General features: G+C 49.7%; 1 protein-coding gene across 1 annotated transcript; it reads right to left on the bottom strand.

Annotated features, from left to right (window-relative positions):
- Positions 1 to 514: 514 nt before the first annotated feature.
- Tmem40 (transmembrane protein 40) lies at positions 515 to 17,326 on the bottom strand. Its single transcript, XM_076841217.1, has 12 exons — positions 17,302 to 17,326; positions 7,427 to 7,509; positions 6,906 to 7,058; positions 5,824 to 5,919; positions 5,240 to 5,293; positions 4,585 to 4,614; positions 4,164 to 4,196; positions 3,515 to 3,565; positions 1,257 to 1,328; positions 1,079 to 1,153; positions 777 to 833; positions 515 to 598 (listed from the first exon to the last, which is right to left on the bottom strand). The coding sequence occupies exons 2-12, from the start codon at positions 7,497 to 7,499 to the stop codon at positions 579 to 581; spliced, it is 714 nt and encodes a 237-aa protein (XP_076697332.1). The 5' UTR covers positions 7,500 to 7,509; positions 17,302 to 17,326; the 3' UTR covers positions 515 to 578.
- Positions 17,327 to 27,054: the final 9,728 nt, after the last annotated feature.

The raw sequence follows: 27,054 nt of genomic DNA, 5'->3' as shown, positions 1-27,054 counted from the left end.
ATGTTCTTGGACTCCCGAAACCAGGGCATAATATTTAGTTGACTCTTTCAGTGCAGGGAGGAGAGTGTTTATTTGAATTGATGGCTTTGGGGACAGCAGGACTGAGGGAAGATTCCCAGGGGCTGTGGTGTTGGTCCCCTTCTTCTTACCTGCATCAAGTTCACTGGGGGGGGGGGGGGCGGGGACCCAGCCTGGTGGCTCCATGGCTCTGGGTAGTGAGCTCTGCCCCAGGGTGGCTTCTTGGACCTCAGAGCGCATCAGCCTGGTCTGAGATTTTGGGAGAAACCAGAAGCCCAGACAGAGCGCCACCTGGAGGGTCCCCTGGGCTCTTGGGCCCTCTGCCCAGAACCATCACATTCCAGAAACTTCCTGCTGATCCGGTGCCTGGGAAGGGCTCAGGCCCGCGCCCTCCCTCTGCCCTCCACCCTGGCAGCTGGATGGAATTCTGGGGCTGCCCAAATGATGCCCCGGCTTGGGCTCCTGCCAAGGTCCAGCCCACATGGAAGGAAAAGAACTCTCTTGATTGCTTTGGGATGGTCTCCTGTGGTCTCCCAGAACGTGGCTCTGTCCCCGTGGCCTCAGGGGGTCTTCTTGAACCCTGGAAAGCAAAGCCAACAGGATGCACAGAGAGGCCCTGGGCCCTTCTGGGGCCACACAGCTGCTAAACAGGCCCCAGGTGGGACTGACACCGAGTCCCCTGCCTTGGCGGGGTATTTCCTAGAGATGCCAAATCTCCTTTCCTAACAGGGAAGAGGAGGGAAAATACCCAAATTTACCTATTAACTTCTGGAAGAGGGGGATGAAGCCCTGCAGGACGCTGTGGACACGGTACACTGCTCAGAAACAGAGAGAAAGGCCAGTCAGGGCTGTGCCCGGGGCAAGGGGTCCATGCCCAGGCCCACCCTCCTGTCCACCTGGGAAGAAATCAGGAGTATAAGGGAATTTTAAAAAATAATTAATAATAAGTTGAGATGGTCGCTCTCTAGTCCGTGGTCAGCACAGATGGCCAGCCCTGTGGATCCATGCGTGCATGGGCAAGCACACTCATGAGGTTTGGGGGGTTCCCCGGGGGGCTTACCCAGCCCAAAGTAGATGCCCATGGTCTCCAGAGAGGCGAAGGTGAGCAGGCCGACCCCGAGGGACATGAACCAGTCTGGAGGACAGCAAAGGAGAGCCTGGTCAGCCTACTGGTCTGCAGGACCCTGGCCTCCCCCACGACCCCTGCGGCCCTCTCCCAGTTTCCCAGGGTTCCTCACCCGCATAGTAATGGTAGCACACCAGCAGGGCCCCGATGGCAAAGCACAGAAGGACAAAGTGGAAGAACTCGTCTGCAAAGGAAGAGCCATAGGATCACGGTCTCCTTCCCGTTCCCCTCCCTCTTTAGGTGGTCCTGGGGACAGGGACCTTGTGCTCTGCTGCTGGGCTACAGCCCTGTCCTCTCTTGCTTGATTTTGTTGGTATTGATGGAGACGCGGGGTCTCCCTGTGTTGCCCAGGTTGGTCTCCAACTCCTGTGCTCAGGCAATGCTCCTGCTTCGGCCTCCTGAGGTGCTAGGACTGAATGTGGGCACAGTGGCCTCTTTTTTTTTGGTACCAGGGATGGAACTCAGGGGCGCTCAACCATGGAGCCCTATCCCCAGCCCTATTTTGCATTTTATTGAGAGACAGAGAGGGTCTCACTGAGTTGCTTAGGGCCTCACCATTGCTGAGGCTGCTTTTGAACTCGAGATCCTCCTGCCTCAGCCTCCCAAGCCTCTGGGATTATAGGTGTGTGCCACGGTGCCCGGATCTTTTTTATTTTTTCCTTGGTATTGGAGATTGAACCCAGGACCACTCTACCACTGACTTACATCCCTGGCCCTACTTATTTACGTATAGACAGGGTCTTGCTAAGTTGCCAAGGCTCACTGGTGACTTAGGGCCCCCCCAAATTTCCAACCCTCCAAAATTGTAAAAGTGTGCAATGAGATCCAGGTACGGAGGTGCACACCTGTCACCCCAGCAACTCAAGAGGCTGAAGCAGGAGGATCAACAAGTTGGAGGCCAGCCTCAGCACCTTCGCAACTTAGTGAGACCCTCTCTCGAAATCATAAAAAATAAAAAGGGCGAGGGATGTCGCTTAGTGTTAAAAAGCCCCTGGGTTCCATCCCCCAGCACCGAAAGACAAACCACAACACACGCACACACACACACACACACACACACACACACACACCATGTTTAAAGTTACAAAGGTGACCAAGGTCAGCTCCCTGAGTCGGGTGCCAAGGCTGCAGGAAATGTCCAGCACAGACTCTGATGTGCTCTGAAGCTTTGGACAACTGTCCTGACCTCTCTGAGCCTCTGTGTTCTGATGGATACAACTCAAGGTCAATGATAGGCTCTTGGATGGGAAAGTGTCCCCAGACAGCAGGGATGTTGCCAACCACTGCCATCAAGGGCATTTTGAAAGCAAGTAAAAGAAAGGTGGGGAGGGCCAAAATTGCCTGCTCCTAGGGGGAAAAAAATCAAAATGAATATTTCTGGAACATTCTTGGCTCTGAAGTCAGTTACGCTTTAGGGGAAAAATGCCGATCGTGCAGAACTAGACACTGTGTAAGAAGAAAGCATCCAACTTAGGTCTCTCTGGAGACAGACAACCTGGACCGTGAGGGGCATGAGCAAACATTTTTTTTCTTCTTTCTTCCTCACTTGATTTCTCAGCAATGCAAAATGAATTCCCGATAGAGATGTTCTCCCCGAATCTATTTTCTCAGGAAAAAAAGAAACAGCATACTACAGGGACACAGCCACATGGATGTTTATACCAGCACCGTTCACAATAGCTAAACTGTGGAGCCAACCTAGATGCCCTTCAATAGATGAATGGATAAAAAAAAAAAGTGGCATATATACACAATGGAATATTACTCAGCAATAAAAAAGAACAAAATCATGGCGTTTGCAGGTAAATGGATGGCTTTGGAGAAGATAATGCTAAGTGAAGTTAGCCAATCCCCAAAAACCAAATACCGAATGTTTTCTCTGATATGAGGAGGCTGACTATAGTGGGGTAGGGAGAAAGAGTATGGGAGGAATAGAACTCTAGATAGGGCAGAGGGGTGGGAGGGGAAGGGAAGGGGCAGACTGTGCTCGAATACACAGGGGCGAGGGGAGACCCATTTCTCCCTCTGGGGTGTGACATCTTCGAAAACAACTCGGACATGGCCTGCACTTTTGAGCCCCTTTTGAGGCACTTGGCACCCGAGCGACCTCACATACAGCACAAATAGCACAGGGCCAGCGCTCAAGGCCGTGCCATTGGGTAGACATCAGTCACCCTCCCATCTTGAGCCTCCGTTTCCACATCTGAATCAAATCAGAATCACTGTCGCAGCTTCTTGGGGTGACTCAGGGCTCAGGGGTTTTGCCCACTGCAGGGCTACGGTCACTACTGTCCTAGGCCACCAGTCACTTTGTCCCCACAGCAGCTGGGAGCAGCCAGGGACACGGGCTTGGGAACAGCGTTTCCTTACCGTCTTTCTTTATGTTCAGTCTTTGTAACTCAGAGGCCGCCTCCTCTTCTCCTTGGGAATAAAAGACAAGTGTGTTTGACTTTTTTTTTTTTGGTACCAGGTATTGAACTCAGGGGCACTCGGCCACGGAGCCCCTCCCCAGCCCTATTTTGTGTTTTATTTAGAGACAGGGTCTCCCTGAGTTGCTTAGGGCCTCACTTTTTTTTTTTTTTGCTGAGGCTGGCTTTGAACTGGAGATCCTCCTGCCTCAGCCTCCTGAGCTGCTGGGAGGTCAGGCGTGGGCCACCGTGCCTGGCTAACTGTTTGGTAAGGATGGCAGGGGGCTTTCTCTTCCCTGCCTTGCTGAGCACTGGTCTCCCGGATGCTTCCTTGTGGGTCGAGGGACGCGCACAGCAGCCAGGAGCAGGAGCAGCCATTGGAACCACAAAGCCAGAGGCCGGCCGGCCTTCGCCCTCCTCCCTCCACGGGCCTCAGCCTGAGTTCTGTTCCATCCTCCCCGTGCTAGAAGCTCCTTTCCTGCCTCATGGTGACATTCTGGCTGATGACCACATCCCTGCTGGGACTGACCCATTCTCTCAGGCCATCTGAGGTCCCTCCTACCCCCTGAAGCCCAGGACCCCTCCTGCTCTCCCCAGAGCTGCGTATTTACCACTTGCTGAGTCTGAGCCTCGCCTTCGGAGTCCTGGAATAGAGAAGCTCAAGGTTAGTGGCCAGGCCAGCTTGGGGTCCTTCACAGGCGTCTCCACCCTGGGGAAAGCCAGAGGTGGTGACCTGTCAAAATCCTCCAGCCACAGAAGATTCTTCCTGTCTGCCAATGGCTGACCAAATCCCCGCCTTGCTTTTGGCCTAGGCCCCCTTTCTAATCTCCACTGGCTCCTGGCCCCAGGCTGTGGTCAGTCCTGCCTGCTTGCTGAGACCCGGCCAGAGCTCCAGGGCCCCAAGAAGCCTTGGGGTCCTGTCTCTCAGAGCCACCCACAGTGGCAGTGGGTGGCCAGTGGGAGAGAGGTGACACCCAGGCCTTGCTCGGGAAGGGCACGGGTGAGCCCTCGTCCCTGCATGGACACACTCACCTGATTCCCCGGAGAGCATCACTTCTCCACCTGCACAGAAGGAAAACCAGGGGTCACTACCCATGATCCTCTGGGGGCAGAGGCTGGGGCCTCCCTAGGTTGCCCAGGCTGGCCTCAAACTTGCAGATCATTCTAATCCAGCCTCCTGAGCTGCTGGGATTATAAGCCTCTAGCTCCAGGGATTGAACCCAGGGGCCCTTCACCCCAGAGCCCCAGCCCCAGCCCTGTCTATATTTCATTTACAGACAGGGTCTCGCTGAGTTGCTTATACAGCCTCACTAAGTTGCTGAGGCTGGCCTCGAACTCGCAATGCTCCTGCCCCAGCCTCCAGAGCCGCTGGGATGACAGGGGTGAGCCACGGCGCCTGACTTGCCTAGCATTTTTAAACAGCCCAGCATCCCCAGGGGGGTACTGATCATGTCCCATTTTGCTGATTGGGAAGGTGAGGCCCGGAAAAGGTTGACTGACTTGTCTAGGTCCTCCCATAGCTCAGAAGGGAAGGGAAGATTTCCTAGAAACAAGTCTCAGCAAAAGGAAGACACCCCGTGTGTCCCCACATGCCCCCTTTAAGCACACGATCACCCCCATCGACGTTTGCCAAAGCCCTGAGGACTCCTGATTCTGTTTTCTCCAACGGTTCTGGACAACCCCTCACCTCCATAGAGCTGAAGTTCATCCTTCGAAATGTCAGGGTCCCCGTGCTCAGCACCTGAGTGGAGACAGTCCCCTTAGGTCAGCTGTCCCCAGACACACTGTCCCAGGGCCATTTCCATCTCTCATGGGTCTGAAGCCAGAGAAACTAACACAGTCCCAGGGCTTGGAGGCGAGGCAGCTTAGCCTCACGAGGGCTCTCAGCCTCCAGAGGGAACCTCATGCAGTTACCCATTATAAAGATAAGGAAACTGAGGCTTGGGGGGTCTATTAGGGCTGGGGTGTAGTTCAGTGGTGTATCCCATGGTAGTGTGCATGCATGAGACCCTGGATTTGACCCCCCAGCACCGGGGATCAACGGGGAGAAAAGCTGAGTTGCTTATACGGCCTCACTAAGTTGCTGAGGCTGGCCTCGACCTCGCAATCCTTCTGCCTCAGCCTCCAGAGCCACGTGTGGTTTACATAACCGTATGTGGGAATTTTCACCAAGTATTTATGATCTCGAATGAATTCTACGATGTGACATCTTTCTCTCTGACTTCCCCAGGAAGATGAAGAACAGGAGCAAGGGGGAAGGCCTGTGCCTACCAAGTGACCGGTCCCTGTGGGGGTGACCGGGCCCTGGGCTCCGTCCACGTCCACGTTTCCCGGGAACTCTGAGGTGCCGGTCCTCATCGCCACTATCTTCAGGGAACAAGCACAAACCAGCTGTAGGAGAACCTCAGGTTGGGATTTTTAGAACTTTTTCTTTTTTCTTTTAGGAAAAGGAGTTTTGCTTTGGGGACTGGGGGTTATGAGACCTGCCTCTTTTTCTGTATCACTTAACCGATCTTTCTTTCTTTCTTTCTTTTCTTTTCTGACAAAGCCTTGAACCTGGGGCACTTTCCCCCTGAGCTACATACCCCAGTTCTTTCTATTTTGAGACTGGGACTGGCTGAGTTGCTGAGGGTCTCACTAAGTTGCTAAGGTTGTCCTCAAACTTGTGATCCGTTAGCCTCCGAGTCACCGGAATGACAGGCAGGTGCCACTGAGCCTGACATCTCTTTTTATTTCTTAAATATTTGTAGTATTTAATACCTTTATTTTATTTATTTTTATGTGGCGCTGAGGATTGAACCCAGGGCCTCACACATGCTAGGCAAGCGCTCCACCACTGAGCCACCACCCCAGCCCCCAAGGGTGATTTTTCCCTCCTATTTCACTATTGATATTTCTATTTTGATTCCTATACCCCTTTCTTTTTTTCAGTGCTGGGGATTGAACCCACAGGTGCTTTACCACAGATGCCGGTCTTTTTTTTTTTTTTTTTTTTAATTTGGAGACAGGGTTGCTGAGGCTGGCTTTGAACTTGCGATCCTCCTGCCTCAGCCTCCCGAGCGGCTGGGATGACAGGCGTGACTCTCATACTTTTGTTTTAGACAATTATTTATTTATCTTAGGTGGTGCTGAGGATGGAACCCAGTGCCTCACATGTGCTAGGCCAGCGATCTCTCACTGGGTCACAACCCGAGCCCAATTTTTATGCATTTTAAGTGAATAAAAAAAAATACATGATTTATTTATTTATTTATTTTAAGCAGGACTGAGATGGAACTCAGCACCCCACCAAGCATGCTAGGCAAGTGCTCTGCCATTGATCTACAGGGCCACCCCTAACACCATTGCTATACCTGAGGAGGAGGAGGAGGAGGAGGAGGAGGAAGAGGAGGAGGAGGACGATGAGGAGGAGGAGGATGAAGAGGAGGAGGACTTGTCTCTCTCATATTGCTTTCGGGGAAAGAGTTCAGACTTCCCATGTTGCTTGTGGAAATCTGTCTCTCCATCTGGGAGGCACACACAGGCAAGGGGTGAGTGCTTCTGACCCTTCCCACCCGGGGACCAGCAGGGGTCCACTCGGACCCCGGGAGTGGTAGAGGGGTCCGGAGGGACATCTAAGGTCAATGGAAGGTGCAGGGGTTCAAGGATCTCACCTAACAAGGCCATGAGATTTGGGAAATAAATAAGGGTCCCCTCAGCTACAAAGGGTTGGGAGACAGACTGGACCGATTACGTGTGTGTGTGTAAAATCATTTCAGCTATGATTTGAGCCCCTGCATCAAATAAGCTGAGCAAGGTCTTCTTCGGTCCAACCTCCTCCTGGATCCCACTTGCCAAGTGGCTTTGCCCAGAGGATCAGAGAAGGCAAACATACAGTCCAGATCTTCTGTCTCTTTGTGGATTTGATTGTCTTCTTGAGAGTGGGAGGAGGATCCTAAAGCATCCATGGCTTTTTCTCTGGAGGATAAACAAAGATAGTTAATTTCACTTTAGCTAATGTCCTTAATATATAAAGAGCCTGGCAAACAAATAACACAAAGACAGGGTCTAGGGTTGGGGTTCAGTGGTAGCATGCTCGCCTGCCATGCGTGAGGCACTGGGTTCAATCCTCAGCACCACATAAAAATAAAATAAAGGTATTGAGTCCACCTATAACAAATATATATATATATTTTTTTAAAAGATAAATACCTAAGATTTAAATATATAAGAAAAACAACTCATAAAAAAAAAGAAATATAGGGCTGGGGTTGTGGCTGGCTCAGTGGTAGAGCACTTGCCTAGCATGCGTGGGGCACTGGGTTCAATCTTCAGCACCACATAAAAATAAACAAATAAAATAAAGGCATTCTGTTCATTTATAACTTCAAAAGAATTTTAAAAAATAAATATACCATTAGGGATATTTGAATAATGATCATCTTTTGATAACATTAAGAACATTTTCTTAGGTGTGATATTTATCTTGGTGTATGTGTTATATTGGTGTTACATTTATCCTTAATTTTACTGACACGTGGCCAAATATTTCAGATAAAATATCTGATTTTGGAAACTGCTTCAAGATAATCTTGTTGGGACAAGGTACAGTGGTGAATGCCTGTCATCTCAGCCGCTCGGGAGGCTGAGGCAGGAAGATCCCAAGATCAAAGCCAGCCTCAGCAATGGTGAGGCCCTGAGCAACTCAGTGAGACTCTGTCTCTAAATAAAATACAAAATAGGGCTGGGGATGAGACTCAGTGGTCGAATGCCTCTGAGTTCAATCCCTGGAACCAAAAAGAAAAAAAAAATCTTGTTGGAGAGTTGAGAGGAATAGAAAGAGGATCCCAAAACTAAATATATGATTATAAATTGATAACTTTCGAAGCTATATCAAAAAAATAAATAGTGATTTTTCTCTGGGTGCTATTATGGGTATTTTAATTTTCTTATTTATGACCTTCTATTCTCTAAATTGAGAACAGAATTGCTTTTGTTAGACTAAAACAACCAATAGTGTTCATTATTTAAAAATGCAACATACTTATATCACTCTAGCAGTTAGCTTTACAAAGGGCTTATGTGTCCTGAATTCCATCTGCGCCCAATAACAAACCAGTCGGGCAGGAATTGGGATTAATCACTCCTCACATTTGAAAGTGATTTCCAGACAACAGAACATTTTTCCCAAAAGATTGTTGCCTTTGTTTTTTATAAAATCCCATAGAGGAGGATACTGGGGCAGAAATGGAGTGGCTTGTGTTGGAGGGACTAGTGTTCAAATTCTATTTAATGCACTTGAAAACATCGGTCCAGGGCACGATGGAGTCAGGCTGGAACCTGATTATTTTTGGACCAAAATGACTATAAATGGTCAAGGTGAGGTCAAGAAGCAGCACTTTAGGTGCAGAGGGAGGTTTGCAAATATGTCCCTTTAGGACACCATATTCTGTGTTTTCTTGAACTCTGGAGGGGTAACTAGAGGTGGGCCTTCCGATGGCAGCACAGTAGGCCATAACTGGAAAAAAAAAAATCCAAACATCTAACTCCAGCAAGCAGATGCTTCCCTGGGGAACTTGGAGCCAGACTTGATTTTTGCTGGGCACAGGCTCACCCAGCTGAAGACTACATTTCCCAGAATCCCTTGCACCTGGGGGTAGCCACGTGACTACATCCTGGCCAGCGGCACATGCGCAGATGTGGTATGTGCAGTGGTGTGTTGAGAAATGGGTGGTGGCCCTGGGGGCGGGGGAGTGTGTACCTAGACGTGTACACAGGCTTGTTATAAATTTTTCTGATGTAACTATTTAGCATGCAGTTTACAAACCAGAAGCCAACAGAAATCCCATATGTCTATGCCTTCAGTGTAACATGGTATTTCATAAAAATTAAAAAAAAAAAATAAAATTAAAAAAACTACTATAAACTGCCAATGAGAATGTCGCAAAATCAGACTTCAAATAAGTGCCTGATGACTACCCAATTCAGCAGAGATGCGGCAAAGAGGTTGCTTGGTCTTAATGTTGGTTCATTTTTTCTTTGACACTGATCTAAGAGGACAGTTTAACTTTCTATCTGAATGTTCTCATTTTCTTGATGGCTTTCTTAAATTTAGACAATCAAGACAATCAAGCTCTGATGTGTGGTTGACTGATTTCAGGGGTGTAAAGACTCTATTGTGGCAGCGCATACCTGGTATCCCAGTGGCTGGGGAGTCTGAGGCAGGAGGATCCTAAGTTGGAGGCCAGCCTCAGCAAAACGAGGCGCTAAGCAACTCAGTGAGACCCTGTCTCTAAGTAAAATACAAAAGAGGGCTGGGGATGTGGCTCCTAATTTCAATCCCTGGCACTAAAAAAAAAAAAAACTCTATTGTGAGTGATTGCAACGTCTCCTTGACATGGTTGAGCACATGGGAGGAGCAGCACAGTAGTGCACATGGCACAGTATCCCACCACCTGGGTACAAAAGATGCGAATCTTCTGCAGTGCTCAGATATCTAACAACTGAGAATGCAGTAAAATAAACGAAGAAGTGGTGTATGTGAAGCACTTATTTTCTTTTTCACATCATCTAATGGTTGTGTTTAACAACTAGCTCTCCAAATTCCTGAACATTTAACAACCGGCTCTCCTAACCAGGACTTCCTGGCTCCAGCTGCATCTAGGTTGACTCCTGTTGGCATCAGAGCTTCCTCTTTCCTGCTTCTTGCATGCACGAATGCCAAGCTGCTACATCCCTGAATGTAAGACTTGGGGTGGTGAATCAGCTCCAGTCAACACCCTGGGAATGGCTGAGCCAAGAGGCAAAGGGAACCCGGGTCCTGCTAAGCCTCATGTACAGAGCTGCCCGCCTGCCTGGACCTGCCCACCCTTGAACTGCTTTGAACACGAGAAATAAGCTTCTCTCTTCCTTGTGCCCCTGCGTTTGGGGCCTCTTTGTTATAGCAGCTTAGCTTAGCGATGCTGACTACATTCTGATTCCTACCCTAGTTCTCCTCCTAGCTTCATTCCCTATGACGACCAGAGCTTCTCACCTCTGCACCGTTGACATTTAGAGCCAGATAATCTTTACTGTCGTGTACTGTAGGATGTTTAGCAGCTCCCGGGCCTGGGGGACCAACAGCACCCCTTCCACCATTTGGATCATTCCAAATGTCTGCAGGGGTTGGGGTTGTAACCCAGTGGGGCAGTGCTTGCCTCGCAGGGGTGAGACCCTAGGGTTCAAAAATCCCAAGCACCACACACACACACACACACACACACACACACACAGAATCTCCAGTCATTGCCAAGTGTCCCCCCCCCCAACCCCAGGACCAAAGTCACCCTCGACTGAGAACCACTGGTCTAGAGAATCTACCACAAGACCTGCATCTCAGCCTGGAATCCCGCCTTGCTATCAAGGTAGGAATGACCATCGCAGTCATGGAAGTTTGGGCCAGATGCTCTTGCTGAGCCTCAGTTGGCTCCTCTGTGAAATGGGTGACAGTAACAGCACTCATTAAATGGTATCGGTATGCAGAAGGCACAAGTTTAAGCACACAAAGCATTTGGAACAACCATTGGTATACAGCAAGTGTTAACCAAATGCCAGCCAGAGATGGGTACCTGTGCCAAAGGACGATATTTGATGTGTAGCAAGAGCATGTGCTTTGGGGTTGAATCGATCAGGCCCCAACCCTACTACTGAGCACAGGCTTGACCTTGACCTTGGCAGTGCAGTTCACTTCTCTAATCACCTCATTTGTAAACTGGGATGGTGGGACCTTGACAGAGAGTTAGGTCACATGTTGATGAGGGAACCCAGGGCCTCGCATAAGTGTCTCCTTTTCTATGTGCCGTAGTTTGGATTTTTTTTTTCCCATACTGGGGGCTGAACTTGGGTGGTCTACCGCAGAACTCCACCCCCCATCCTTTTTATACTTTATTTTGCCCAGGCTGGCCTCAAACTTGCAACCCTCTTGCCTCAGCCTACCACGTCACTGGAGTTACGATGTGCACCATCATGCCCGACTCAAGAATTTAGAATCTTGAACATCCCCCAAGAGCCCACGTATTAAAGGCTTTGTCCCTAGGGTGGCAGTTTTTGGAGGTGGTGGAACCTTTAAGAGGCGGAGCCTAATGGGAGGTCTTTAGGTCTTTAGAGACACGCCCTTTTCTATGAGGATGGTAGGACCCTGGTCTCTTCCTTTCTCTCTCTCTTTTGCTCCCTGGCCAGGAGGGGGGCAGTTCTGTTCTATCACACAGTCCCACCATGATGTGCTGCCTCCCCACAGGCCCAAAGCAACAGGGCCAACTGCTCATGCACTGGAATGTTCAAAACTGTGAACCCAAATAAGTCTTTTTGTCTTTTTAAGTTGATTTATATCAGACATTTTGATATAATGACGCAAAGCTAATATGATCCAACTCCAACAGAACTTCTGTTACCCTTGGTGTCTAGCCCCAGCCTGCTCATCCCTTATCTATCTCTTAGGTCTAAGGTCCATTACCCTTTTCTAGAATAAAAATTCTCCTTTCTCAGGAAGAATTCAACTAAGTACCACAAGGTCACTAGACATTAAAACTAACTGCTCTCTGGTGCATGCTTGTAATCCCAGCAACTTGGGAGGCTTAGACAGGAAGATCCCAAGTTCAAGGCCAGCCTGGGCAACTTAGCAAGATCTCAGAAACTTATGGGACCTTAAAATGATTAAAAAGGGAGTAGGGGGCTGGGGATGTAGCTCAGTGGCACCCCTGGGTTCAATCCCCAGTATCAGAAAACACACACACACACACACACACACACACACACACAATCCTAACTGATATCAAGCTTATGAGTGACTGATAACTTTAAGTTATTAGTCAGGGCACCTTTGTATTTTGAAAAGAATTCTTTGCACACAACAAGTGAACAATTATCTCAATGGCTGAGATAATCTCTAATGAGGAACCTCCCTGGAAGCTGGAGAGAGCCATGTGATCTGGTTTTGTCCATTGGGAAGTGGAATTCTGAGAAGAGTTTTCCTTTTCCTGGCAAAAGAGCCTAATTATGCTATATTCCCCCCCCCTTTCTTCTTTAAACATGAATGTGATGGCAGGAGCTACAGTGGCCATCTTATGACTATGAGGAAAACCCAGAGCAAATGTAGATACATTGTCGAGCTATTTAGTCAGTACTGGAAACTGCCTGTATTCTTGTAACTGGAGAAAAAATAAACTTCCCTTTTATTTAAATCATTATACTCAGGATTTTCAGCATTTGTAACTGAATACCATTTGCACACACCTCTCTCCTATATTTGTACATTAATTGAGCACCTACTAGTTGTTGCCACTGGCAATACTATGTTGAATAAGTTGCCAACTTGTCCCCAAAGGATTTAAAAATATACTAGGAGGATGTAGAAGCCGGGGCCCCTGATCAGACCAGGGTCAGACAAGGAAAGTTCCTGAAAGAAGGGCTACTGGGGCTAAATCTGGACAGGCCACCAGGAACAGTACATGCAAAGGCCCAGAGGCACAGGGCACCGCCTGCAAAGCTAACAACCGGCAGGAAGGAGCTCTAGTGAGGAACGGGACCTGGGGAGGCCCAGGGGGCACTCCCACACTATTTCCTAGCACATCACTGTCCCAAACCTTAGTCACCTCTGGCTCATTCTAGACTCTTCTTCAAGGTAGGGCATCTTGTTGCCCAACTCGAGGGAGGAACTGTTTCTGGACACTGCCCAGGGCTCAGCAGGGAGTTGGACACACCTAGGGTTTGTCTCCTCCATGGGATTATGGACCTAGTCAGGACGGGGACCCAGGCTGACTCTGTATCGTCTGGATCCTGTACGGGGCTGGGCAAAGCCACCAGGGAGCCCCAGGTTTGAATGTGTGTCCACCAGGGTTCACGGGCTGGAAAGTCAATCCCCGGTGCCAGTGTGTCAGGAGGTGGGGCCGAGGAGGAAGAGGTGACTGAGCCCCGAAGGCCCTCCCCTGGTGGATGAGTCACACCCTTGTCCCAGGAGTGGGTCAGCTCTTGCAGGAACCGGCTGGGGAGCCAAGAGAGCTGTGCCTGGTCTTGCTCTGCAGTTCCCACCCTCCCTCCCTGGCTCTGTGCAGGGGATGAAGTGCCATACCCAGCCCCAGAGGATGGTGGGAGTGAGCGGGCATTGGGACTGTGCCCTAACGAATCTGCAATATCGGCACTTACCAAACCCAAGTCCCCCCTTTGGGGTCTTTATTGGTGGATCTGGAATCAGAAAAGTGGGGTTAGGGCTCAGGCGTAGCTCAAGGAGATTTGAATGGTGATCAAGGCCGAGTGTGGTCCACTCAGATCACCAGATCCTTTCTCCTGAGTTTTACAATAGTCTCCCATGTGGATGGCCAGCCTCCAGCCTCCCCCTCTCTGAACATTGGTGGGTCACCCTGGACCTCCGTTTCTTCATGTGCAGAGAAAATGGGGGCTGCCCTCTGCAAGGTCCTTCCTGTAGGGGTGACTCTCTAGGGGACTAAGGCTCTTAAACTCTTCAGTTTATCAATTTAATCATCAAAGAAGTTGGGAAAGTAAATTTAACAGGATCTGTAAGAGGGCCCAGAGAAGCATGTGCGTATCTTGCAGGAAATAGTGAGGTCTTTCCAATGCTCCCAGAAAGGGACATTTGGGGTTCAAATTGGTTCGGCGGGCACCAGGAGACTGAGGCAGGAGGATCACAAATTTGAGGACTGTCAGGACAACCCAGCGAGAGTTTTATCTCAAAATAAAATTTGAAAAGGGCTGGGAAGGCAGCTCCATGGTAGCACCGCCCCAGCACTGAAGGATCAAAAGATCCTCTGAGCTCCCTGGGAGTGGCCACCATGTTTTTCTGGCTCTCTGCTATCTCCTGGCCCCTGGCCCCTGGCCTGGAGAAAACGCTTTACCCAAAGAAATCACAACCCGTTGCACTCAAGAGCTTCAAGAAACAGCCAGGGCCTGCGATGCTTCTTTAGCATCTTCTCTTTCTTTTTATAAGATCGTCCACACATTCGTACCCCTTCTTCCACCTCTCCTACTTCCCACTTCCTGCCTCAAGCCCACGTTATCCCCGGGCTCCCCAAGGAGGGAATATCTCCCTTCCCCAAGTTAGTGTCACAGCCAGGACATCAAAACAGGACCAGAAAAGACAAGGGACTTGGCCAAGACCACACAGTGGGTAGGAACTCAGATCTCAGAACACTAAGTCCGAGTGCGTCAGGAACCTGCTCTGGCTGGGGTCTCAAGTATGTACCACAGGCCCAGGCCTTAGAGACTGGGTTGTCAGAACTACTGGGAGGTGGTAGGACCTTTAAAAAGTGGGGCATAGTGGAAGGTCTTTGCCCTTGAAGTGCACTGTGGGACCCCAGACTCTTCTTCTTTCTCCCCACAAGGAAGACAATTTTGTTCCACCATGGACTCCCGCCATGATGCACAATCTCGCTGCAGGCCCAAACCAATCAGGCCCCGGAACCTCCAAAAATGAGCCAAAAATAACCTTTTTTTTCTTTATAAGTGAATTATCTCAGTTATTTCATTACAGTGACTGAAAGCCGACGAACACAGAACTGCTGAGAGGAAAAGAAGGTGGAACTGCAGGTTGCTAGCCCGGAAAAAGAGCCAATTAGGATTGGTCCCAGCCAGGCACCATGTCGCATACCTGTAATCTCAGCGGCTCCGGAAGCTGAGACAGGAGGGTGGCGAGTTCAAGGCCAGCCTCAGCAACTTCTCGAGGCCCTAAGTGCCTCTCTCCCCCACCCAGCACACACAGTGGACAACAAGAAAAACACACACACAAAAGGAAGGATCCGCATGGATGTCTCTCTAAAGAGACAGATGGTCCACATCCTTAGTCATCAGGGAAATGCCAATCAAACCCACAACAAGAGGCCACGTCACACGCACAAACATGGTCAGGGTAAGACACACACACACACACACACACACACACCATAACAAGGGCTGATTGCAGTGTGGAGAAATCAAAACCCTTCGACATTTGGCTGGTGCGACTGTAAAATAGTTTGATAGTTCCCCCAGATGTTAAGCAGATCTACCAGGCGACCCAGAAGTCCCCATCCCAGGTTGATGCCCAAGAGGAACTGAACACCTATATCCACACAAAGGCAGGGTCAGGAAGGCTCACAACAGCACTATTAAAATAGCCAAAAGGTGAAACGACCACACGCCCATCAACTGGTGGATGGATGGACCAGAGGGGATGTAACCATACAATGGAATATTATTCAGCCGTCAAGAGGAAGACTAGCTCCACGCCACCGTATGAAGGAACCCTCATGACATTAAGTCAAATAAACTAGTCTGGAAGGACCAAATGCTGTATGATTCCATTTATATGAAATATGCAGAAGGGACACAGCTGTAGAGATAAGCAGATGAGTGTTACGTGGGAGTGACTGCTAAAGGATTTGGGGTTTTATCTTGGGGATGATAAAAATGCTCTAAATTAGATAGAGATGCCGGTTGCACAACACAGTGAATATACTAAAATCCACTGAATTGTACTTTTTTTTTTTTTTTTTTTTTTTTTTTTTTGGTACCAGGGATTGAACTCAGGGGCCCTCTACCACTGAGTCACATCCCCAGCCCTATTTTGTGTTTTATTTAGACACAGGGTCTAAGTTTCTTAGGGCCTCACTAAGTTGCTGAGGCTGGTTTTGAACTCATGATCCTCCTGTCTCAGCCTCCCGAGCTGTGCCTGGCCCCTGCATTGTACATTTTTAAAGGGTGAATTGTAACTGGGTCCATGAAGGTCATCCCAGCCACTCATGAGGCTGACGCAGGAGAATCACAAGTTCAAAGCCAGCCTCGGCAACTTACTAAGGCCCTCAGCAACTTAGCGAGACCCTATTCTAAAATACAAAATAAAAAGGGCTGGGGCTGTGGCTTGGGGGTTAAGCACCCTCCGGTTCAATCCCTAGCTCAAAAAAAAAAAAAAAAAAAAAAAGAAAGAAAGAAGAAAGAAAAAATAGATAAATGTCACAGTGTGTGAATCACATCTCAGTAAAGCTTCTACTTGAAGAAAAGAAAAAAAAAGGAGGAGGGAGACTTCACACACAGGATTGCAAAAGTGAAATAAGGAGGCGGGCACGGCACCGCCCAGCACGGCCCCTGGGAGTCCCCAGTGTGGGTGGCACGTGTCCTCTGGGGCTATGGCAGTCTGAGTTCTAGGAACTTCTGAGCCGAGAGGAGTCCTGTTGACAGATCTGCTTGGTTTGGACCCTAAACAGAACACCCCAGGCTTCACTCAGTGCCACTGCCATGACACACACTCCTGACACCCCAGTTAGGATCCTTAAATCTTTGGGGGCAGTTTTTAAATAAAAGAGAAGAAAATAATAAGCACAGAACTGTAACCTGGTATCCCCCTCCCCCCAAAAAAGAATGATGCCCAGAGGGAGGGGTGGGGCCCAAGGCAGGAGCAGCTGTCTGGACTCACTGTCCTGGGAGCAGAGGCTGAGACCCTGGGGGAGAGGCACCCTGGCCCTCCTGTCTTCAGGATCCTAACGCCAGGTGGACAGATGGGGAAACCGAGGCACAGCAAGGTCAAGGGGTTTTCTGAAGCCCTGCAGCATGCTGGTGACAGAATCAAGAGCTGGTCACCTACCAGGGACAGGCACAGGCAGGCTGGTTCTCAGTCAGCCGGGAACATGCAGAGCAGGTCCCCCGAGGAGGTACCCGATGCCACCCCTGGGAGGCCCCAGGCTCCCTGGTCCCTTTGAAAACCAACAGCCCCTCCGCCCACGGCTCCCCCGCCCCGGGTCCCCTTACCTGGGTCCCTCGTCTGGTCCGAGCAGCAGGGCGACTCTGAGCAGACTGTGTGGATGCCGGCTGGGCAGGGGAAGGACAGGCCAGGCGCACCCGTGACAGGGAGGGGGCGGGGCCACCGTGACCATGACTTGCCCCTGGGCCCCACTGGCTCACCCGGGTGGCATTTCTTCCTGCCAGCGCTATCGGCCCCAGGTCTTCCTGTGGGACTTGACTGTTTCCCACAACACCCCAGAAGGGGAAGAAGGGGGCAGCCATAGACTGGCCCATCCCTGGGGACATGGCCCTGCCCTTGGGCTGTGGGAGGATGAGGATGGGCCAGCTGTGCAGCCCTAGGCTGTGCCAAGCGCTGGGAAGGGAGGGGGTGGGGGGCGTGGCTCAGGTGCCCCTGGGCGGTGCCAAGCTCTGGGAGGGGAGGAGCTGGGGGCGTGTCTCAGGGACCCCTGGGCGGTGCCAAGCTCTGGGAGGGGAGGAGCTGGAGGCGTGGCTCAGGTGCCCCTGGGCGGTGCCAAGCTCTGGGAGGGGAGGAGCTGGAGGCGTGGCTCAGGTGCCCCTGGGCGGTGCCAAGCTCTGGGAGGGGAGGAGCTGGAGGCGTGGCTCAGGTGCCCCTGGGCGGTGCCAAGCTCTGGGCAGGGAGGGGTGGGGGGCGTGGCTCAGGGATCCCTGGGCGGCGCCAAGCTCTGGGAGGGGAGGAGCTGGGGGCGTGTCTCAGATGCCTCTGGGCGGTGCCAAGCTCTGGGTTGGGAGGAGCTGGGGGCATGGCTCAGGGACTCCTGGGCGGTGCTAAGCTCTGGGATGGGAGGAGTTGTGGGCGTGGCTCAGGAACCTCTGGGTGGTGCCAAGGTCTGAGAAGGGAGGGGCTGGGGGCATGGCTCAGGTGCCCCTGGGCGGTGCCAAGATCTGGGAAGGGAGGAGCTGGGGGGGTGTCTCAGGGACCCCTGGGGGTGCCAAGGTCTGGGAAGGGAGGGGGTGGGGGTGTGTCTCAAGTGCCCCTGGGCGGGGCCAAGCTCTGGGAGGGGAGGAGCTGGGGGCGTGGCTCAGGTGCCCCTTCCACCTGCCACCAGGGAGCCTGATTCAGATCCCAGCCATGTGTCCTGACCCGCTTTTCAGGTTGGAGGCCACTGCCAGGTGCCACTGCTCTTGATAGACAGCTGTGGCGTAGGGGGCAGGAGAGGAGGCTCAGGACTCCTCTAGGTGGGGACTGGCAGTGCCCTCTCTGGGCAGGAAACTGGGCTAAAGCTGGACAATTTTGGAGAGAACCCTTTGCCTTGCACAAGAGGGAAAACCCAGGCCCCACCCAATGGGGCAGGAGGGACTGCCCTCATCGGGCCTCTGCTTTTCACACCCTCACCAGTCACCCGGGCTGCAGGACAGGAAACCAAAGCTACCACAGTCGGGGAGCACCCAGGCCGCAGGGGAGACGGGCAAGGCCCAGGGAGCCGGGTCCCAGGAGGGCTTCCTGCAAAAGGAGTCGCCAGACCCTAAGCTCACACCAAAGATCTTGGAATCAGCCTTGACCCTTTGCTCTTTCATAGCCTACTTACCCAACCCTTCTGGAAAATTCCATTGGCTCCCACCTTTGACATGTCTCCAGTCCAGCCCTGTCCCCCGACTTCCACAGTCACCACTGCACTTCGTCCCCGCCCCCTGTTTTCATCACGGTAAAAAGGGTCCTGTTGGAATCCAGGTCTGCTCACATCTCCCCTCTGCCCAGCACCCGCCCATGATGCCCCACTCTCGGAAGGAAACCTCAAAAGGTCCTGTGACACCTGCCCCACACCTCAGGCTCTCTCTGACCTTGATTCCTGTGACTTCCTCCCCCACTCTGCCCCAGCTCCACTGGAGTGTCCTTATGGCTCCAGGCAAGCACCACCCCCCCCACCCCACCCCAGTCTATGCACTAGCTGTTCCAGGCGTTTAGAATATTCTCTGCCTAGAAAGCATGTCTTAGGTCTCTGTTCAAGAGTCACCTATCTCAGAGGCCTCCATACATTTTCTCATGACTTGTGTTTCCTCATTATGTATTTGATTTTTAAAATTTTTTTTTTTTTTTTTTGTAGTTTAGATGGACAGCATGCCTTTATTTTATTTCTTTACTTTCATGCGATGCTAAGGCTCCAACTCAGTGCCCCACACATGCTAGGCAAGTGCTCTGTCACCGAGCTACAGCCTTGGCCCACGTTTATGTATTTGTTAGGTCCAAGATCAAGGAAAGCATAAAACGCTCAGGGAATTTTTTTGGAGCCGGGTATGGTGTGCACACCTGAAATCCCAGTGACTCAGGAGGCTGAGGCAGGAGGATCTCGATTCAAAGCCAGCCTCAGAGGCTGGGGTTGTAGCTCAGTGGTAGAACAGTCGCCTGGTATGTGGAAGGCACATCCCCTTTTTGGTACTGATGATCTGTTAAAATAATATTCTGAGCTAGGCAGAGTGGCACATGCCTGTAACCCCAGCTACCCAGGAGGCTGAGGCAGGAGGATTCCAAGTTTGAGGCTGGGCTGGGCAACTCAGCAAGACTGTATCAAAATAAAACTTAAAAAGGGCTGGGATGTAAGTCAGTGGTAAAGTGCCCCTGATATATCCGAAAGGTCATATTTTGCACATAACGAGTTACTAGTTTAAAATAGAGTATTAAAAATCTCACTGCAGAATTTTTAGGAGCTACCAAATTTCCAAAATGCTTCCAAATGGATTTCTACTGGATGACACTGATTCAGAGAGGGGGAAAATAGGCGGGGCTTGGTAATTTGATGGGTTGTTGGGGGGAGAGGGAGACCCTCTTCCAATTGTTCTTCTTTTTAAAACATTTATTTTTTAGTTGTAGGTGGACACAACACCTTTATTTTATTTTTATGTGGTGCTGATGATCGAACCCAGCGCCTCAAACATGCTAGGTGAGCGCTCTACCACTGAGCCCCAACCCCAGCCCCACAGAGTTTGTGTTTTCAACTTGGCACAAGTACCAACAAAAATTCCTATCTTCCAAATCAGATCTAGAAATTAAATACCCTGATAAGCAAAGCAACGAGTCTTCTGACCCCGGGGATATTTTAAGAAGAATCTTGAGGTCCACCCTGACGCATGCAAAAGGACGTGAACTAGATTATTCCTCAGTGTGGTCCCCAAACCAGTAGTCTCTGCATCACCAGGGAACCTTCTAGAAATGCAAACCGCAGGGCATTTTCTGGCTCTCCGTCAAGATGTCAAAGGCCATGACAGACCTGCCGGAGCAGTCAGGGAAGTCCCTGCTCACGTCTAACCTGAGTGACCTCACCTTCCTGTGTGTGTGCACGTGCATGCGTGCATGCGTGATTCACAGGGCAGCCTTCTGTGGCACAGCTCACTGCCCCGGCCAGCTCAGCAGATGAGCGTGGCATCTGGCTTCCCTGCATTCCCAAACCGCCGGCCAGGCCGCCTGACTCAGCAGGCACGTGCTTACTGGACAGACGGACAGACAGACATGGTCATAGACAACAGCCAGACAGCCTGGCCTTGGTTTCCCTATCCATAAAAATGGGCATCCCTTAAGTTAACATTAAATTTAACCCTCAGGCACCACCCTTTATGCCAAAACTTTGCCTCCTGGGGTGCCAGCTATTGTTTCCATTTTTATAGAGAAGCCAACTGGAGCCCAGAGAGGTTGAGCCACTTGCCTAAGATCACACAGCAAAAAGGGGACTCGCTTAGCTCTATCTCCTCATGAAGCAGTTCTTCACCCCCATCTCTGACCCCAACTTGCCTGCCTCCTGTCCCCCATGTCCAGCAAGTGAAGCATGCTGACCTTTGACCTCCCCACAGGCTGGGGATGGACCACCTTCTCCCAGTAACCTTTGGGACTCCCAAAATGTGTGATAAGATAAGAGTTCAGACCCCCAACATGGGGGACCAGGAGATGACACTCTGCAGATTCCGGCAGACGTGGGGTCCAGCGGGAGCAGGAATCCATCAGTCCTGTGCCTTATCCTGGGGGATGGAGGATGATGGGAAATTCTCCTTCCAAAGTCTACAAAACACGCCCACAACCTTCTCTTTCTTGTATTTCTGACTCTTCACCTCCTCTCTTGCTTTGGCTCATCCCTGATGTCCCCAGCGTGCCACCCACGGGGCCTGGCGAGGGAAGGCGGTGCCATTGCACCCAACGGTGAGGGCCACGGGGCGACATCAGCTCTTGAACGCAGGACTCTGGCTCCAAACACCCAGTTTCTTTCTATTCCTGACTTTTTCCCTGTCACCAAGAGGATTTCTTGGGCTGGGGATAGAGCTCAGTGGCAGGGCTCAGCTGGGGAGGCTGAGGCAGGAGGATTGCGAGTTCAGGGTTGAGGCCCTGGGTTTCATGGAGAGCAGCTCACACACAGAGAAAAAGAAAAAAGAAGGACTTCTCAGTCTGTCGTGGACACAGAGACAGAGCAAGCAGGGAAATTGGGAGGGGCCCAGGAGGTGTGGGAAAGAAGAGGGACGAGAAATACAGAAAGGGCTTTGTAAATTGGTTATTTCCATTTTTTAATAACGTCTCCCACTCCTGGACAGCACCAATTCCTTATAGAAACTTGAATAAAATACAGATACACAAGAAAAAAAATAAATATTTCTTGGAATTCTAACCATTAGAAATAACTACTGATGACTTAGGGGTGTGTGTATCCCCTTTATCTTTTTTTCTATGTTCAAATACTTCATTTGTTACAAATGTGAGATTGGGCTATAGAGGCTTCTTTATGTGGCTCAGGGGTAGGATTCACTGGGGAAAGTTGGGGCTGATACTTTTTGTGGCCTAGAAGAAAACACACATGCGCTTAAGATGACCAGGTCTGAGAGGGACCACTCTTTGTCCTGAGCCGTCTAATAGACCCAAGAAATCTGCTAATATAGCAGTACAGAACTGGTGTGCGAGTCAGCTTTTTGTTACTGTAATAAAATGCCTGAGATAGTCACCTTTAAAAAAAAAAAAAGGTTTATGGGCTGGGGTTGTGGCTCAGTGGTAAAGCGCTCGCCTAGCACAGGCGAGGCCCTGAGTTTGATCCTCAGCACCACATACGAATAAATAAAATAAAGGTACTGGGTCCAAGTACAACTAAAAAATAAATATTAAAAAAAGAGAAAGGTTTATTTTGGCTCATGGTTAAGGAGGCTTCAGTCCCTTACTGGTCCCCCTTGCTTTGGATCTGGGGCAGCACAGGACATCATATCGGAAGTATGTAGTGGAGGAGGCCCATTCACCTCCTGATCACGTGTGAAAGAGAGAGAGAGAGAGAGAGAGAGAGAGAGAGAGAGGGAATTCCACATTCCCTTGTGAATGTAATAACCCCAGTGACAACCTAATACCTCTCACCCAGTGTGGTGGAACATGCCTGTCATCCCAGCAGAGCTGGGGAGGCTGAGGCAGGAGGATCGCAAGTTCACAGCCAGCCTCAGCCAAAGCGAGGCCCTCAGCAGCTCAGGGAGACCCTGTCTCTAAATAAAATACACAACAGGGTTGGGGATGGGATGGGGCTCTGTGGCTGAGCGCCCCTGAGTCCAATCCCTGGTACCAAATAAATCTAATAGGCCCTCTCTCTTAAAAGTCTCTGCCGCTGTCCTACCCTGCCAGGTTGAAGACCAAGCTTTTAACCCAAGGGACTTGGGATCGTGGAGCCCTGGTAGACCCAGCAGTGGACAAATGATTTCTGTGAAAAAAAAAAAAAAAATCCTTTTTCTGTTGGCAACACTGCGTCCATCTTCCTTTCCCCACCCACACTTTATCAATGCTGTTCTTATTCTCAGGAGATAGAGGCTTGCTGGTCTCCGCTCTGTCCTTGAGAGATAAAAAGTTGCTCTTCTGTGTTCTCAAGAAACAGTAACTTGCTTTCTGCAAAATCAGGTGATGCTCTGTCAGTAGCTAGGCCTAAACCCACCCCTGATGGGCAGCCATGATTCTGGCCTGTAGATGGTAATACAGCTGCTCTCTCTCTCTCTCTCTCTCTCTCTCTCTCTCTCTCTCTGCCTGGAGCAGCCTGTCAGGGGCCTGATCATAAATCTGCTGATGCCTCTATCCTTGGAGTGCGCCTGCGCCCCCTTTTCTTTCACGCAAGGTAAATATTTTGAGCTCTGCAGGCCAGGTGGCCCGCAATTCACCTGTGCAGTGTGAAAGCAGTTAGAAAAGACTCCATGCATGATCATGGCAATGTGCCAGGGACAGAGAGCCGGCTGAGTTTGGGCTATGGGACTGCAGTTTGCTGAACCCGAAGTAGATCGAAAGTGAGAAACAAAGACAGGTTGGAGAATACAAACCATAATAAAGGCATGCACCATTGTGCCAGGATTCTTTCTCTTTTTCTCCATCCAAGTCTCTGGGATGTTGGATGGGATGGTAAGAGTCACAGTAGTGATATTGGACCCTGAGGTAATAGACCGAATGTTTGTGCCCTTGGAATTCCTAGGCCTCAAATTGAATCCCCAGTAGGATGCGATTTGGAGGTGGGCGTTTGGGAGGCTCTGCATGAAGGTGTTCGTGTCATAACTGCCTTAAACAAATAAAGGAGACCTCCCAGAACTCCCTTGTCCTTTGTGTCATGAAGTCACAGGGAGAAGACATCTGTCTATTAACTAAGAAGCAGGCTGTTGGCAGACACCAATTCTGGTACCTTGACACTTCCCAGTGTCAACAACTGCAAAACATACCTCATGCAAAGGGCTACTCTCCCTTAACAATTGAGATAGGCAATAGCATTACCTAAAAAAAAGAGATATCTAGCGATAAATATAACGAAACACAGATAGGATCTGCAGGTGGGAAAGTATACATTCTGATGAAAGAAATCAAAGTGGTAAATAAATGAAGAGAGAGCCTATGATCATGGGCTGGAAGACAATATTGTTAAGATGCCACGCCCCATGACCTCACTTCCTGCCCATAGGCCCCACCTCTTAAAGGCCCCACCACCTCCAATAGCGCCATAGGTAAAGGACCAAGCCTGTAACAGGTCAACGTTTAGGGGCCACTGCCAAAACACAGCAAGCTGTTGTTATAAACCAACTGTTTTGCAGTTCCCACGAAAAGACGTGGAGGAAACTTGAATGCATATTACTAAATGAAAGGAATCCATGTTTCTGAAAAGACCATATTCTGTGTGATTTCAACCAAATGACATTCTGGAAAAGGCACAATTATGGTGATAGTAAAAACACTGTTTTGGTGAGCTTTTTCACGGCTATGACCAAAAAGATCTGACCAGAACAATTGTAGAGGAGGAAAAGTTTATTTGAGGGCTCACAGTTTCAGAGGTCTTAGTCCATAGAAGGCTGGTTGCATTCCTCGGGGCTGGAGGTGAGGCTGAATATCATGGCAGAAGAGTGTGGTGGAGGGAAGCAGCTCACGTGATGACCAGGAAGCAGAGAGAGGGGTCTCCACTTGCCAAGTACAAATATATACCCCAAAGCTATGCCCCAATTCCCACCTCCAGTCTCACCTAGCCACTTCAATGGCTGCTCTGTTAATCCTATCAGGGGATTAATTCACTGACTGGGTTAAGACTCATAATCCCAATTATTTCTCCCCTGAACCTTCTTGCATTGTCTCACCCATGAGCTTTTGGGGGATACCTCATATCCAAACCATAAATGCATGTGGGTCACGGTGGTGCACACCTGTAATCCAAGCAATTTGGGAGGCTGAGGCAGGAGGATCACAGGTTGGAGGTCACCCTCAACAACTTAGTGAGGCCCTAAGCAATTTAGGGAGTCCCTGTCTTAAAATAAAAATTATAAATGCATTGGAATATATCTCATTGTTCTAGCACCCCTGAGTTAAATTCCCAGTGCCAAACAGAAAGAGAGAGAGAGAGAGAGAGAGAGAGAGAGAGAGATTGGTTGCCAGAGGCACTACAAGTCAGAGAGGTGAATAGGTGGAGCACGGGGAATGTCTTAGGGATGGTGAAATCAGTAACCATATGACATTGTAATGGTAAAATACATGACACTACATATCTGTAAAAACTCACACAAGCGTACAGCACAAATGGTAAACTTTTTTTTTTAATTTTATTTTTTAGTTTTAGGTGGACATAATATCTTTATTTTTATTTTTATGTTGTGCTAAGAATCAAACCCAGTGCCTCACGCATGCCAGGTGAATGCGCTACCACTTGAGCCACATCTCCAGCCCTGGTAATTTTTTTTTTTTTAAATAGTTTTTAGTTGTTGATGGACTTTTATTTTATTTATTTGTATGTGGTGCTGAGAATAGAACCCAGGGTCTCACACATGCTAGGCAGGCGCTCTTCCACTGAGCCACACCCCCAGCCCCCCCCCCACCCCCGTAAATCTTAATAAATTCAAAATTTCATAAAATAGTTGAGCAGGTCAGGGGATTCCAGGACAGAATGCAGAATGTGACAAAACAATCTTGCCATATTACAAGCAATCTTATTAAGATGTGAACATTTATTAGGAATACTAATAACCAGCTAAGAAACTATCTAGAATAGATATATGGTAAAGTCCTGCACCAACACTTTGGCCAGTCTACTTGGTCCCTGCCAAGAAGTGGCATCCCAGATGGGTTAGTGCAGTTGCAACCCAGATAGGTTGAAGCGCAGGTGGCAAACGCTGGGCTGCCCTCCATGCAGGCACAGGGGGCCAGCGCAAGGCGAGCTGACCTTCAGGGGCCTGGTCTGGGCATAGCCCGCTGCAGGGAGCACTGCAGCCGCAACCCACTTGAATGAACGGCAGGACTTAAGAATTGACCAATAGCGTTAGCGTTTCCAGACCCTAATTAGCATAAGTTTGGACCAATAGTATTAGTACATTTCCAAACCCTAATTTGCATAAGTTTCGACCAATCACAGTGGCTCAAGAGCTATATAAGGAGCTCTACTGCCAACCACCGGAGGGTTTTTAGTTTTGTTGTGCGAGTAATTGTTCCTATTTGAGTGAATTGTATTTTAGTACTTAGGCGGTGGAACTCCATCCCCGTGTGGTGGTGCACACCTGTAATCCCAGTGGCTGGGGAGACTGAGGCAGGAGGATTGCGAGTTCAAACTCAGTCTCAGCATCTTAGTGAGGCACTAAGGAGCTCAGTGAGACCCTGTTTCTACATAAAATACAAAAAAGAACTGGAGGTGTCCTAAGTGTTTAAATACCCCTGATTCAATTTCTGGCACTAAAAGAAAAAAACCAAAATACCTGTAATGCTTAGTTGTTGAGGCTTGCAGCTTGTGCAGACTTCCGTGATGGGTAGAATCAGTGGAGTGAATTTGTTGCAAGACTTTTGCTCACAGTAGCATCCCTAGGTTTGCCTCAAGGGGTGGAAAAACTCTTTATCTACATCTGCCTAGTTTTATTAAAAACAATCTATATTTGGTTCTGCTGTCATTAAGTAGCTAACTTAACTGAACTCCAGGTTCAGTGCTGAGTTTTTACTTTGATTCTCACCAAGAATATTCACAATTCTTTGAAACAGACTGTTTTCCCCTGACAGATACAGTGTGCCCATAGCGATCTTATCCTGGGGTGATCATATGGGTGTTTGGAATTGATGCAGGAGTAAGGGAGCCTGGGAAAGTGTCCTGCCCGCTCTCTGTGCCTCTGGGTTAGAGGGTTTACTTCCTTGGCTGGAAGAGAGATCTATAGAGGTAGAAAACAAAGGTATACAGGTGACCTTAAAGTCTCCATTTACTGGGCTGGACGTGTAGCAGCATTGGAGAGGGTGCCCTTAGTATGCAGGAGGCCCTGGGTTCAGTGCAGGACACCCAAATAAATTTTTTAAAAATATATAAGACA

The sequence above is a fragment of the Callospermophilus lateralis genome, chromosome 20, assembly GCF_048772815.1.
Source record: "Callospermophilus lateralis isolate mCalLat2 chromosome 20, mCalLat2.hap1, whole genome shotgun sequence".
Taxonomy (NCBI): Eukaryota; Metazoa; Chordata; class Mammalia; order Rodentia; family Sciuridae; genus Callospermophilus; species Callospermophilus lateralis.
Note: the sequence above shows the minus strand (reverse complement) of the source record. Positions and strands in the feature narration are given on the sequence as shown.